Here is a 16,295-nt window from a genome sequence, read left to right as displayed (position 1 = left end):
CCTTTATGTCTTGAATAAACATTTTATCATATAAGATTTATCATATGCTCTTAAGAATTATAATTTTAAAATTCTTAGAGCTACCAGAGCCTAGTCCTATTCAACAGTTTAGAGAACAGATATACTTTCTAACATTTGACCAGTTCTTTTTATAATGTTTTAAAATAAGTGAAAAAAAATGTGGTGTTAGCCTCTCCCTTATTTTTCTTCTCATTTTGCACCAGGTGGTTGTGAATGCTCTTTTAGGAGCCATCCCATCCATCATGAATGTACTATTGGTCTGCTTGATCTTTTGGCTAATATTCAGTATCATGGGAGTGAATCTCTTTGCTGGCAAGTTTTACCATTGCATTAACTTCACCACGGGCGAGATGTTTGATGTCAGTGTAGTCAACAACTACAGCGAATGTAAAGCCCTCATAGAGAGCAATCAAACTGCCAGGTGGAAAAACGTGAAAGTGAACTTTGATAATGTGGGACTTGGATATCTTTCTCTGCTTCAAGTAGTAAGTAATCACTTTAGTAATCTCTGTGATACATAATTATAATGAGTCTAAAATTCTTCTCCAAAACAAGGAGATATTGCCTGACACATGTTAGAATGAATATTATCCAAAAAATGAAAGGCAAGCATTTGTGGGGATGTGGAGAACAGGGAACCCTTGCAAACTTGCTCGTTGAAGAGTAAATTAATACAACCATTGTTAAAAACAGTGTGGATGTTCCTCAAAAAGTTAATGATAAGAGTACCTATAATGCACTTTTGGGCATATATCCAAGGGAAATGAAACTGCTGCCTTCAAAACAGATATCTAAACTGCATGTTTATTACAGCACCATAACAATAGTCAAAATACAGAATCAGCATAAGTGTTCAGCAATGGATGGGTGAATAACAAAAAGGTGGTATGTATACACAGTTGAATTATATTCAGCCTTAATAAAGAAAAAACCACATCCTATGTGACAACATGAATGAACCTGGAGGTCATTGTGTTAAATAAAATAATCCAGGCACAGAAAGAAAAATACCATGTGATCTCATTTATATATAAATCTAAAAAAGTCCAGCTCATAGAAATAGAGGGTAGAATAGAATTTCCAGGGGCTGAAGATAGGGAGAAGGAGAGTTGTTCATCAAGAGATACAAAGTTCCAATTAGATAGGAGAAAACACTCCAGAAATCTATTGTATAGCATAGTGATTATACTTAATAATGTTTTGTATACGTGAAAATCATGAAAAGAGTAGAGTTTAAGTGTTCTCATCACAAAAAATGATATGTTAGGTAATGCATATCTTAATTAGATTGAGTGAACTCTTCCACGATGTATATATAATTGAAAATATCATGCTGTACAGCATCTATATAATTTTTTGCCAATGTAAAAATAAATGTAAAACAGAACAAAAATGCATATATATTCTACATAAATACAATAAACTACATAAAAGGATAAAAGATTTAATATAAATAAAAATCAGTTCTTCCCTAGCGTTTGCAAAATCCTTCTAAGGTTTATTTGCCTGAATTCTTCCTCAGTAATTGTTGAGCTATATTTTCTGTTCCATGTTGAAAACAAGACAGCTCCACGAAGTTTATAGTTTCTCAGACTGAGTTAGGGAGTCCAGTCCATGTCCCTTATTTGTGAAATTCTGTCTAGGTTTTCATTGTTTTCTCCCATTTCAACTCTGAGCAAAGTAGAGATGCTTGTCCCTGGGAGTAAGGAATAAATGTATTTTATTTTTCTGGGAGAGGAGTGAGAGGTAGATTCTGTGCTCCTTTTCAAGTGCAGACAGAATATAGCCTCCACTCACCCAAATATTATCAATACCGTAACCAAGTGTACTACTCTTATACCCATGCTCAAATTCTGTCCTCATTACCATCTTCCTGCCTGCTGGTTGAACACTTTAATCTCCTGAAAATAAAACCCCTACTTTCAAGACTATTCTGTCTGCTCTTTGTTTGTAAGAATTCTTTCAACTCATCAGCAGAGCATAATGTCTCACATCCACCTGCTCCCTGAGGTGATCTATCTTTACAACCCCAAACACTATAGCAATAATCAAGCAAAACACAGATCCTGTGGCACTAAGAGACTGAAAAAAAATGTGCAAGACTTGTTTTCAGGAATAGTCTGCACACACAACAGAAAATAAGTATTTAAAATATTAAATTGTCATTAAATATGTATTCTTTAATAGCAGGAGACTGCTTCTTACAGAATAATTACCTCAAAATGGTTAAAAATACCGTATTATTGATTAGTAACATCATTTAGAAAAAATAAGAAAAAACTTTATAATCAGATAATTCAGCATTCTTTTGGACTTATCTCATTCTGATATTATATCAGTGATATTCTTTCATCAAATTTTATGTTATATTCCAATAATCAGATAAGAATAAAAATGTAGATACTACTTTTATGATAGTATATAGTTAGTAAGTCAATTTAATTATAGATGTTAATGAACATATAAAAATATTATAAAAGAATGTAAATCTGAGATACTTTCAATTCCTATGTTTTAAAAATTTCCCAAAAGTTTAGATGTTAACATCAAACTTTTTTATATACCTGCATTTGAAGGAATATGGTCAACTTCTCAGATACTTACTATATTTTCTACAGTTCTAATTTATGAAAAAATTAAAGGATATGACTTTTACAGGCCACATTTAAAGGATGGATGGATATCATGTATGCAGCTGTCGACTCACGAAATGTAAGTTTGTTTAGAGGAAACATTGTTTAATTTGGTCAGGTGAACATTTCTACAGTGTTGTAATTTAGATATGGTTTCAACAAAGTAAAATCTATGGACCAATTCAGAGTACACCTATATTATAAAGAAAAACTACTTATACATTTCTTTCAAAATTCTATGAGAATGTTTTTCTTGATTCATCTTTCATATTTTAATATACCTTTGCTATTATTTAGCATGATAATTCATGCCTAAAATTTTTTTTATTGTATTTATAAAAATGAGGCAGTTTGGTTTTGGTGCTGATCATCCCAACCATTCATGCATTAAAAGCCCTCCTGGAAAATTTCCTTCCTTTGTCACACATTTCATTCAGCATTTTATCTTCCTTGTAATAGTAAAGATTTGACTAATGGCTGGAAAAAAGAACCAAAATAAATTTAGAAGTGTTTCTTTCTGGAGGTGAGATATTATGATAGAAGGCAGGAATTTTCAAATCTGTGTCATATGCATCAGTACTTTTCAAATTTTTTCTACAGTTTTCACTGATTTGTCACTGTTTAACAAGGGAGGAAATCACATGTTGGTTTGCAAGAGCTTGGTAATTAAGTTCAAAATGCTATTTCTCTAACACCAGCAATTAGCTTTTAAATTAAAAAAAAAAAAACACACAGATTTATTTGGTTGGTTGGTAGGTTAGAAGGCAGAATGTCAAGAGAGAGAGAAAGAGAGAGAGAGAGAGAGAGAGAAATCAAGTGCTTCTATCCACTGGTTCACTCCCCAAATGGCCGTAATAGTCAATATGGGCCAGGCCAATGCCAGGAGACAGAAATCCCATCCAGGTCTACCATGTGTGTAGCAGGGACCCAAGTATTGAGCCAGCATCTGCTGCCCTCCAAGCTGCATTTCTAATGAGTTGGATGGGAAGCAGAACAGCCAGTAGTGAACTAGGATTCTGGTGTCCCAAGCATTGGCTTACCCCACTGTGCCAAGACCTCAACCATGCAGCTGGCTTTGCAAATAAAGAATTCATAAAACCTTTTTCACTTTATAAAAGCCGGAGCCAGGGGGAGGGGGAGCAGTGGTGAGAGAGAACTAAAAACCCCATATTTTATCTCTGTCAGAGCTATCAGGGTTCTCAGCTATGGATGCTTTCTGAATAATAATTTGTTATTTATTATTGCTCATGGTGCTAAGGGATTTCTTGAATTAGCTCATTTAATCTTAATTAATTTTATCACACAGGTAATACCAATTCCATTTTACCGTTGAAGAATGTGGCTTACCACATTAAATGTAGAACATGTCTTTGAACTCTGACCACAAGCAATGAGCTCATAACCACTTTCCTCAATACTTTGATATGTCTTTGAATAATACATTCAAAATTCTCTTCATCTTCCTTATTAATAGCCTGCATTATATTCAACTTACTTTTTTAATGTTTGATTTCTTTTCATGCAATACATGCTTGAGGAGTTCAAAATTCACTGATGTGTTTTTTATGAAAGGAATATAAGATCTAATGATTATCATTCTTCGTATTTTGTAGGTAGAATTGCAACCCAAGTATGAAGACAATCTGTATATGTACCTTTATTTTGTCATCTTCATTATTTTTGGTTCATTCTTTACCTTGAATCTTTTCATTGGTGTCATCATAGATAACTTCAACCAACAGAAAAAAAAGATAAGTATATTAAAACTTCATCTTTGTTCTAAAATGTGAACTATACACACTGCACTATATCTTTGTATGCTCCAAAATGTAATCAGCAAAATAAAAGAATATAAAATTCATAAATTACTTTGAGATATTTGATAAAGTACAAATTTTAATTGATAATTCCTATAATATATTTTGGTATTTCTGGTATAGAAGTATGACTAATATAGCACAATTCATATATTTAATATATACATCTCCATAAATACAGATATTAACAACATTATATAGAACATGGGAGCCTATGGTCACAAGATTACTGAGGTGGATTATATGGTTAGAAAAGAATATGCTTTTAATAAGTTTTCATTCATTTCTTTACTTTGGAGGTCAAGACATTTTTATGACGGAAGAACAGAAGAAATACTACAATGCAATGAAAAAACTTGGTTCAAAGAAGCCACAAAAACCTATACCTCGACCTGCTGTAAGGATAGCATACTTTCATCACCAGTTAAAGTGATATTATCCAACATTTTCAAAACCAAAATTATTAGAAATTAGTATTTTTGTCAATTTGCAGCAAATTTTTAACCTTAATAGTGTGACTAGCTAAATGAATTGAATATTTGTGTTCTATATTACACAATATTATAAATTTTATAAGTAACATTTTATATCTAAATATATACAACATATAAATTGAAAAATTCAGACTTAAATGCCAGTAGTAGCACACAAAATGGATGTTATTGAGGAGTTTCTAATAATGTGGTTAAGAAAACACATACATATCTCTGCATAATATGGTAATATTAAATATTCTCTGCATGGGGAATGATTGAAACAATTAGTATCTCAGATAGGACTATTTTCTACTGCATATTGAATGGAATTATTAATGAAATGGGTCACAAGATTTGTTTTTTTCTGGTTAAAAATATAACCAAACCTCCTATTTTCTCCTAACATTCCCTAAATGGGATAATACCATGTTTTTTATGACTATGGCTCTTCCAATTGCATATTTAGTTGCTGATTCTATTTGGCCTACTGCAGGAAGTTGTCAAGAGAGCCCTTGGGTTCTGTCATCACTCTTGAAGGAACAGTTCAGATATTAAATCTCAGAAAGCTTCCTCCACATGTACACATGTACATAGTGTAAGCAATTCAATGTTCCCCAAAAATCTTGATGTAGTAAATGCATTGATGACAATAAAAAATTGACCATGATTATGTTTTCAGTTTGTAAGTCAGCTAATAGCTCAAGCTACATTTCATAAACCACACAGAACGTGCAATTGGAGCCAACTTTTTGAGAAATGATACTAAATTTGAATGGATGGAATGAAAAGAAGGGGATGATCTCTATGTGAGAAAACATATGTTCCAAACTCATGATAATGCAATATTTCAGTAGAGAATAGTGATATAGTTGTATTGAGGAGAAATAGACATGGGGTTTTCTGGGTTAAATGAGTAAAGGTTACCACGTGAGTCTGAAGAAATTGATCTTAGGTAAGCAATACAAATGTGATATAGTTAGGGGAACAGCATAGTAATGTGAAGAAATCAGATTTTTTTTTTTTTTGAGGATTTAACCCACAGACTGGGAAGTGAAGATGTTAGAGACAAGATATTTTTCCCCATAGGCAAGAAGTTGAACCCTTATGTACAGTAAGACAAATTCATAATCTGGGTTCATACAAACAAGACTGGAATCCAAAGGCTAAATGGGCCATTAAGAATACTCAGTGGAATGAGGCAGCTATGTAATGTAAGGAGAGATATACCAAATATTGGGGAGTTTAAAGTAGTGGGTGTTTTGTGGACCTATCAGTTCCACCAACATAAATTGAAATCCTGTGAAGATATTTGGAAATATAGATGTAGGACCTATCATACGTTCAGACTGAGATACGGATTTTAGAGCCATCAGAACAGAATTTGACTGAGCTGAGAAGTACAGACTTATTTTTGCAAAGTAGTTAGAATAGAAAGAAAAAAAAATCCTGAGCTGGCAGACACTGCTGGCACTTCACCAAATTATAGAGAGAAGTAAATCAATGAAGGGATGAGGTTGATCAGGAAGGCAGTAGATACATTTGATAATGAGGGTTTTTTAAGCAAAGAGATTGTCTAATTACAATAAATAACACATAGATGTACCTGGGTTGGGGCAGAGATTCATGGGAAAACATCAGTGCATTTAGCTAGAATATTAACAGTGACAGTTTGGCAAATTAGGAAGTTAACTGGTAAAATCCATTCATTCACTTCTTTGTTAACAATAAGTACCATGTGTCATGCTAGACATTTAAATTTAAATATCAGGGGTGCCCATAACAATTTATGGAAATGTTTATTGTGATTAAACTATGCATGAATTTAAAAACACATTTACACCATATAAATTTCTTTCAACTTCATTTTCCTACAAAGTTTTGAAGTGTCCTCATATTGACCAATGTTGAATCTAGTTAATGAAATGACTAGTAACCAGATAGTAACCATATCAACAAATGAAAATGCCAGGAAGGAACAGATAGCTTGGGCTGTAAGTGCTCATTCAGAGCAGGGGTCTGATTAATCAGAAAGTTAGGGAAGGATTTATTAAAGTGAGGTATCAGCTGGGGAGCCAAGAAGAATGAGAAAGTGCTGACAGGAAAACTGAGATGAAAAGAGTCTTCTGACAGAGAGCACATCTTTGAAGGCCCTGAGACAGAAAACTGGTGAGATTCTGCTGCAGATAATGGGGGTTCCTTTGGAGCGTTTTCAGGATGAAGAGGTCTCACTGGGCCAGCATTTTATGGGCCTCATAGTTCAGCTTCAGGAATTGTTTATCCTAAGAGCAGTAGGAAGCCATTGAAAGGGTTTGTGATTTTTTTGGTTTTTGTGATTATCTTTCAATTAGTTTGCTAGAAGCAGTGTGTATGCATTGTAGACCTGCTTTGAAGCAATTTCAGAGACAACAGGCAGCTTAAACCAGAGTGGTGTGGAAATAAAAGTGTATGGATGTCTGAACTACCCTCAGAGTGAAAGTTGAAAGTTTGTCTACTAATTGAATATGGGAAAAAGTAAGGAAGCAGCAAGAATGACTGATGAGGTTCTGCGTTGCACATTTGGACAGTGCCATGCAGTATGTGAGGGAGGGACAAGGGTGGGGAGAAACATCCGAAGTGCTGACTTCCTGAACAGGGCAACCAAAAGCAAAGAGGGAGGGAGGAAGAGAAATGATGGATATTTAGAGGAAGTAGTCCAACAAAGTTCTCTTAGAATTGAGAGGTAAGGTTTGAGGCACAGTGAAGGGAGTTCTGTAGGGATAGAGATTGAAGAGAGGAGTAAACCTACAATAAAGTCACACAGGATATGAATGAAGAACAAGGATGTTTAGGTCAGATTTAGAGAGGAAGAGGAACTGAGTATTCTAAAGAATTGTTAGCAATGTATGAAAATATGAAAATCGAGATAACCAGAAAATTGGGGCCGGCATGGTGGTATAACAGATGAAGCCACCTGCAATGCTGGCATCCCATATGGGTGTGGCTTCATATCCAGCTGCTCCACTTCTGATCTGGCTCCCTGCTAATGACCTGGAAAAAGCAGCAGAGGATGGCCAAAATGCTTGGGCCCTTGCCACCCATTGTGGGAGACCTGGACAAAGCTCTTGGCTCCTGGCTTTGGCCTGGCCCAGTCCTGGCTATTGCAACCACCTGGAGAGTGGACCAGCAAACCAGTGGATGGAAAATTTTAATTTTCTGATTTTCTCTATCTCTCTAAATAAATCAATCTTTAAAAAAAAAAAGATAACCGGAAATTCTAAAGAAGTAAAGGAATTTCCTTACACTAACTGACTTTCTCAGAAAACAAGAAAAAAAGGAAACATAATGGGAAATTTCTGAGAAGTTTGAAATTGTCCTGGGAGCAAATGAGGGACTCAGGATTTCTCATTGCTATTAAGGGCCAAGGTGAAGTTACAGAACATGTATCTTGGAAAGCAAGACCTTGAGAGTTGTTCTGCTTCTTCAGGCTTCTTTAGCATATCCAACACCCAGAATTTCAACTGGAGGCAGCAATGACTCATGACTGGAGAGGTTCACTGTTACTTAACTAAATGTGCAGCAAATCTTGGGAGCTTTCTATTGTGATGATATAAGATTTTAAGGCCAAATTTCTGCTTTCAATGCATTTTGAACTTAATGAATCCTAGGTGCTACATCTGTGAGAAAAATGACACTGCCCTGTTCTTGAGGAGCCTCCCAACAAGTGGAAGAAATAAAGTAAATAAAATGAATAAACAAACCATTTACAATACAAAGTCAAAAATGTTATGGTAAATGAAACAATCACGTTTTCCAAGAGCCCAGATCACTTCGCTTAAAATTGAGTTAGAATTCACCAGACAGACAAGAGGTGGGGAACTTTGTTTTAGGCAGTGTGATACAGTGTGATAGATAAACAGTTAAAATGATAGGGCAGAACCTTCAAATTTTAATAAGAGGTGTAGGTGGGTGCTAACAGAAAGGTAGAAGCATGGGGAACATACTAAACTAAGAAAGGTAAACTATAAGAAATGGTTGGGACTGGAATTTGACACATTTATTAAGTTAAAGGAGGCCTTGGGAGGGCAGACCCAGCTGCATGAATGTGAGAGGACTTCAAAAAGTTTGTGGAAAGTGAAGTTAAAAGATAAGTATATTTTGGTGCAAAGATTGAAATCTGTACATAGTTTTTTCATAATGTGTAATTTCTATGAACTTTTTGGAAACCCTTAATAAACATCGGTAAATTGTACCAAATCCATATCAAGAGAAAAGAAAATAGAGCAGGTGATGTTTGATGTCCAAGAATTTCAATTGGAAGTAATGGAAGCTCTCCAAGTAGAAGGGGCATAACTGTAATATTAAATATCAAGACCGGTGAAAATGTTAAGATCTGGGAAAGCAAAGGTTTAGTATAATTATGAGCTGTAGCTTTTTAAAATATGATTTTATTAATTCAGAAAAATTGCCCATATAATCTTCATACAGCTATTTTATTTTAACATCCTACATAACTTATTTTTACATCCTACATAACCATAAATTGGTTATTAAAATTAAAATGATAACCTTGGTAAAATACCATTAGATCACAGAAATTAATTGCAGTTTATCAGTTTTTTACTAATGTCCCTTTTCTTAAGCTATCTTTTTGATGTATTTGGAAGTCAGAGAGACAGATAGACAGGTGGAGACAGACAGAGATCTCCCATCTGCTGCTTCTCTCCGCACATGCTTACAATAGCCAGGGATGGGTCAGGCTGAAGTCACAATGGGAAACTCAGTCTTAAGATCTATCACAGGGATGTCAGGGACCCAACACTCGCTCCATAACGTGCTACCTCGCAGTGTGCTTAAGTTATAATTTTGAAAACAGCTCTCAGCTGACCTTTAAGATGAATTTAAGATCTTTGGCAGTGATGAGTGAATAAAAAGGAAAAAGAAAGAGAGAAAAATCTTCAGGAGTATTTATTACTTCTTAATTTTAATATTCACCATCAATATATTGAATAAAAAGATTTGTTATAGTGGCAAATATCTGCTGACAATCCATCTAAACGTGTTATGTTCTAGAAACTAAGAACATAATATGTAGATCTTAATATTTAGTCAACTTATAGGGTCTGGCATCATGAATAATATAAACAAACACATTTCAAAGAGTTGGATATTCTGAAAAACAAAATTATCTTCCAAGTATAAGTGTGATATGTTTTATAAAAGCCATGTTTTATAGTGTGATATTAAAATAAGATTTTAACTATCTAAATACACTCTTATGTATTATTTGTTCCAGAACAAATTCCAGGGCATGGTCTTTGATTTTGTAACCAAGCAAGTCTTTGATATCAGCATCATGATCCTCATCTGCCTCAACATGGTCACCATGATGGTGGAAACTGATGACCAGAGTCAAGAAATGACGAACATTTTGTACTGGATTAATTTAGTGTTTATTGTTCTGTTCACTGGAGAATGTGTGCTAAAGCTAATTTCTCTTCGCTATTATTATTTCACGATTGGATGGAATATTTTTGATTTTGTAGTGGTCATTCTCTCCATAGTAGGTAAGAGGTGCTTTCACTCAATTGAAGAATTTTGGAGTGAAAATTTGTATTTTAAAACTTTAGAAGTGTTTTCATTAGTCTTTCCTATTCATCTTGAACGTCCAAGTAAAATTCATGTTTATTGTTTAGTCACTTCTCTAATTGCATGCTGTGCATGAACTGATGTGTCAAAAGAATTTATATTTTCACCTGTCATTTATTGTTTTGCCTCATTCAGAAGACAATAATTAAACTTCGACATAATACTCTTATTTTCAGTCATATTCCTGTGGTATAGACAGGTATTGCTTTAAATGAATACTTCACATACACTTAAACACAAAAATCATTAGAAGCCATCCATATAAGTATCATTTCTTTGATAATTCAAATAGTGTTGTGTCAAATAATGACACAACAGACTTCATATTATCTTGGTGTTCAGATAATTATCTATGGAATGTAATATTCATTTTCAAAATAAGACATTGGATTCAAAAACGCAAAACAGATTCATTATCATCAATATATGTTAAGTGTTTATGTGTAGTATATTAGGTGATGGAAGTCAAGACAAGGTTCTGCCTATTGGAAGAAAAGGAACATCCAAGTGTATTTCCAAAAGTTCATGAAAATAATTCATTTAGAATATGTTTATTTTGGTGCAAACATTTTTTAAATTCATGCATAGTGTTTTATAATATTTATTTTCAATAAATTTATGGAAGAGCCCTCTGTACATAGATTTTAAATATTTGTAGCACCAAGATAAGTTGATCTTTTAGTATTCTCTGAGCTTTGTGAAGTACCTTTGTAGATATAGGGAGAAAAATGGTATATCATTGTTCTCACTGCTTCCTCTAATATAACAGGACATTTTATTCTTGTATCATTCCATTGGCTCCTCACAATAGGGCCAGGATGATGGTAACACAGTAATTAAGAGATGAGAATTGGGGATTCTACTGATCTCACCTGGGGGCTGCCTTATGCCACTGTTTACCAACTCTGTGACCTAGGACAAGTTACCTCAGCCTTCCAATCCTTCATTTTCCAAGGAGTGTTTCTGCAGAGTTGCTGTGAGGATTAGAACATTTAGGTTAATGTGCTTAGCATTGTGTCTAGTACAAAGACAGGACTCAGTAAATGTTAAGTTTAGTAATAACGACAACAAAATGTTGGCATTTTCACCATCTAGTAATGCACAAAATCAACAGCCAGGATTCGGTCCCAAGCGTGTCTGTCTGCAAAGCCTGTGTTTTTCACCTGTATGTCATTCTGCCTCCTCTCAAAGAAAACAAGATCGTAGGTATTTTAGAAGAATAAGAACTCTTGTATTCCTCATCCAAAATCGCATGCCTTATCCTTTAGCTCCTATGTAAATGCTGGGACTAGTATTTTGGAAGTATAAATCCATTTCTATGCTTGGCTGCCATGCATTTTGTGCTGTCTCTGGACTTCCAGTGACTGAGTCATTCTTTTGCAGGATGCTTATTTTGAAATAAGAAGACTGACCATTGCTATCTTTATTTAATATGACGATGCTAATGCTGTAATACCAAACATATCAGTTTTATATTGCTGAACAAATAGCTGCAAATTATAAATGCATATAAACAAATGGTTATATATGTAACTGTCAAGTCTAGATTTTTATAACTAGGTAGTGCTTACCTTATGGATTTTTGTTTGATACTATTAACACTGTTTTTTTGCTTGATGCTTTTCCATAGGTATGTTTCTGGCTGAGTTGATAGAAAAATATTTTGTGTCCCCTACCCTGTTCCGTGTGATCCGCCTGGCCAGGATTGGCCGAATCCTACGTCTGATCAAAGGAGCAAAGGGGATCCGCACATTGCTCTTTGCTTTGATGATGTCCCTTCCTGCATTGTTTAACATCGGCCTCCTGCTCTTCCTAGTCATGTTCATCTACGCCATTTTTGGGATGTCCAACTTTGCCTATGTTAAGCGGGAAGTTGGAATTGATGACATGTTCAACTTTGAGACTTTTGGCAATAGCATGATCTGCCTGTTCCAGATTACCACCTCTGCTGGGTGGGATGGATTGCTAGCACCTATTCTCAATAGTGGACCACCCGACTGTGACCCTGAGAAAGATCACCCCGGGAGCTCAGTTAAGGGAGACTGCGGGAATCCATCTGTTGGGATTTTCTTTTTCGTCAGTTACATCATCATATCCTTCCTGGTGGTGGTGAACATGTACATCGCTGTCATCCTGGAGAACTTCAGTGTTGCTACGGAGGAAAGTGCAGAGCCCCTGAGCGAGGATGACTTCGAGATGTTCTACGAGGTTTGGGAGAAGTTCGACCCGGATGCAACCCAGTTCATAGAGTTCTCCAAGCTCTCTGATTTTGCCGCTGCCCTGGACCCACCTCTTCTCATAGCAAAACCAAACAAAGTACAGCTTATTGCCATGGACCTGCCCATGGTCAGTGGTGACCGGATCCACTGCCTTGACATTTTGTTTGCTTTCACAAAGCGTGTTCTGGGTGAGAGTGGAGAGATGGATGCTCTTAGAATACAGATGGAGGAGCGGTTCATGGCATCAAACCCCTCCAAAGTCTCTTATGAGCCCATTACCACCACTTTGAAGCGCAAACAAGAGGAAGTGTCTGCTATTGTTATCCAGAGGGCTTACAGACGCTACCTCTTGAAGCAAAAGGTTAAAAAGGTTTCATCCATATATAAGAAAGACAAAGGCAAAGAAGGTGACGGGACACCTATTAAAGAAGACATACTCATCGACAAACTAAACGAGAATTCAACCCCAGAGAAAACCGACATGACACCTTCTACCACTTCTCCACCTTCATATGATAGTGTCACCAAACCAGAAAAAGAAAAATTTGAAAAAGACAAATCAGAAAAGGAGGACAAAGGGAAAGATAGCAGGGAAAGTAAAAAGTAGAAAGAAGAAAGAATATTCCATTTTTGTGATCAATTGTTTACAGCCTGTGATAGTGATGTATTTGTGTCAACAGGACTCCCACAGGAGGTCTATGCCAAACTGACTGTTTTCACAAATGTATACATAAGGTCAGTGCCTATAACAAGACAGCGACCTCTGGTCAGCAAACGGGGACTCAATAAACCCGGGAAACAGCGTCACAGGAGGTTTCTGTTTTCACAACCAGCTGACACTGCTGAAGAGCAGAGACCCAATGGCTACTCAGACTATAGGAACCAATTTCAAAGGGGGAGGGAAGTTAAATTTTTATGTAAATTCAACACGTGACACTTGATAACAGTAGTTGTCACCACTGTTTATGTTTCAACTGCCACACCTGCCATATTTTTACAAATTGTGTGCTGTGAATTTATCACTTTTTTTTTTTTAATTCACAGGTTGTTTACTATTACATGTGACTATTTTTGTAATTGGGTTTATGTTTGGGGAGAGGGATTCAAGGGAGGGAACTCTCCATTTCTCTATTGTATAACTGGATGCATTTTTCAATGAAGGCATGTTGCAATTCTCATTCACATATGAAAAAATATCACATCACTCAAGGAAAGAGTTTACTTCTTGTTTCAGGATGTTTTTAGATTTTTGAGGTGCTTAAAATAGCTATTCATATTTTTAAGATGTTTCATCCAGAAAAAAATTTTAATGTGCCTGTAAATGTTCCATAGAACACAGCATTTAAGAGTTGTTTTATTTTTACATAATCCATTATATGTACATGTATATATGTATATATGTATATGTGCGTGTATATACATATATATGTATACACACACGCGCACACTTACAGAGACACACGTACCATTACATAGTCATTCAGAGTTGAGTCCTAGCAGCATGACTACAACATTTTTATAAGTGTCCTTTAACATAAAGTTAAAACATGCTCTCAGTTCTTTCTAAGAAATCTGAATTGACCAAAAAGCATCCCCACCACCACTTTATAAAGTTGATTCTTCTTTTTCCTGCAGTATTGTTTAGCCATCTTCTGCTCTTGGTAAGGTTGACATAGTTTATGTCAATTTTAAAACAAAAGTCTGCTTTGTAAATAGTAATTTTACCCAGTGGTGCATGTTTGAGCAAACAAAAATGATGATTTAAGCACAGTATTTATTGCATCAAATATGTACCACAGTAAGTATAGTTTGCAAGCTTTTAACAGGTAATATGATGTAATTGGTTCCATTATAGTTTGAAGCTGTCACTGCTGCATGTTTATCTTGCCGATGCTGCTGTATCTTAATCCTTCCACTGTTCCGAAGTCTATTATGGGAAGCCATATGTCAGTGGTAAAGTGAAGCGTGTTGTTCTACCAAGACCTCATTCTTCATGTTGTTAAGCAATAGATTGCAGCAAACAATGAAGAGCTTCTTGCTTTTTACTCTTCCAATCTTGACTGAACCCTCTATGGTGAAAAGCCTGACTGTACAAACATGTTGCAAGCTGCTTAAATCTGTTGAAAATATATGGTTAGAGTTTTCTAAGAAAATATAAATACTGTACAAAGTTCATTTTATTTTATTTTTCAGCCTTTTGTACATAAAATTGAGAAATGAAAAGTATCTTCAGGTTGATGTCATAGTCACCATTGTTAGTTTCTGTTCTGAGCACTTTTAAATTAAAGCACTTCACTAAATAAGAAGTAAGCACTAAGATGCAGTATAGGTTTCTGCTTTTTTGAGTACTGTAAACTTGCACACATTTCATTGTGAAACAAATCTCAAGCTGAATCCATTGATTTGCTTTCAAATAGGAATGCCTTATCATTGAAAGAGGCTTAAGGAAAGATCAGCTGATTCTTAGCATTGCTTGAATTTTTTGTTTCCACCTAGTCTTTTTATTCAGTAATCATCAGTCTTTTCCAATGTTTGTTCACACAGATAGATCTAATCATACCAACTCACGTGGCACTAGAACTCGACCAGTTCTAGAATATTTGTGATATGGGATTCAAGCTTTTCTTTCCCCCAACAAAACCAGATAGTGAAATTATATTACCAGTTATAGCAAAACATTTTGTGTTTCACAAGCAACATTAAATGTAGATTCTTTATACTAAAGCTATTGACTTGTAGTGTGTTGGTGAAATGCATGCAGGAAAATGCTATTACCATAAAGAACGGTAAACCACATTACAATCAAGCCAAAAGAATAAAGATTTTGCTTTTGTTTTCGTATTTAATTGTTGTCTTTGTTTCTATCTTTGAAATGCCATTTAAAGTTAAATTTCTATCATGTAAAAATGATCTCTCAGAAAACGTAAATGTAAAGAGTACACGTTAAATATAATAATTCATCTTTAAATTTTTTCTTGGAATGGAAATTAATTAAGAAGAGTGTATTGGATATCTAGTTTTAATATTGGCCAAAACCCTAGAAATGGTATCAGATAGAGCAGTGGAAAGTTATAAAAATTAATAAAAAAAATTGACTAACATTTTAAGTTGTGTATCCTTTCTCCTTCCGTCTACCCAGTTTTGTTTGTTTTTCACTTTTTTGCTGTAGTTCCTTCTCTATATATTATTGTTCTACTTTTATGTATACTTTTCCATCCCTTCCTTGGACTCAGTCTTTTTCATTCAGGGTATTTCCTTCTTTCTTTTCTATTCATCAAATGTCTTATTTATTACAGTCTGTAGACAAAACTGTGTGCACTTGGGCCCCTAATAGTTTACTGTCACTCTGTTAAGTACATAGTGTCTCTATTTCATTTTTACAATTTCCTTGGCAAAATTCCAGGAAAGGTTAAGTATCAACTCTTAATAATAAATAAACACAAATAAATATAGGTCCTAAACGTCAAAGGGGTGGTTTTTCCAACTCTATTGTAAACATTTTGG

General features: G+C 35.0%; 1 protein-coding gene across 8 annotated transcripts in view; it reads left to right on the top strand.

Annotated features, from left to right (window-relative positions):
• The window catches only part of SCN2A (sodium voltage-gated channel alpha subunit 2), a 132,472-nt gene extending 116,842 nt beyond the window's left edge, over nt 1-15,630 (top strand). For all 8 annotated transcript variants that reach the window (XM_070071536.1, XM_070071534.1, XM_002712241.3 and 5 more), the window contains 6 exons: nt 225-506; nt 2,680-2,733; nt 4,268-4,405; nt 4,764-4,868; nt 10,220-10,490; nt 12,203-15,630. In XM_070071536.1, coding sequence (XP_069927637.1) covers nt 225-506; nt 2,680-2,733; nt 4,268-4,405; nt 4,764-4,868; nt 10,220-10,490; nt 12,203-13,398 — 2,046 coding nt within the window. In that variant the 3' untranslated portion in view covers nt 13,399-15,630. The remainder of the gene's footprint in view (nt 1-224; nt 507-2,679; nt 2,734-4,267; nt 4,406-4,763; nt 4,869-10,219; nt 10,491-12,202) is intronic.
• Nucleotides 15,631-16,295: the final 665 nt, after the last annotated feature.

Source organism: Oryctolagus cuniculus, chromosome 3 (assembly GCF_964237555.1).
Source record: "Oryctolagus cuniculus chromosome 3, mOryCun1.1, whole genome shotgun sequence".
In the NCBI taxonomy this organism is placed as follows: Eukaryota; Metazoa; Chordata; class Mammalia; order Lagomorpha; family Leporidae; genus Oryctolagus; species Oryctolagus cuniculus.
This window is presented reverse-complemented; position numbering and strand designations above follow the sequence as displayed.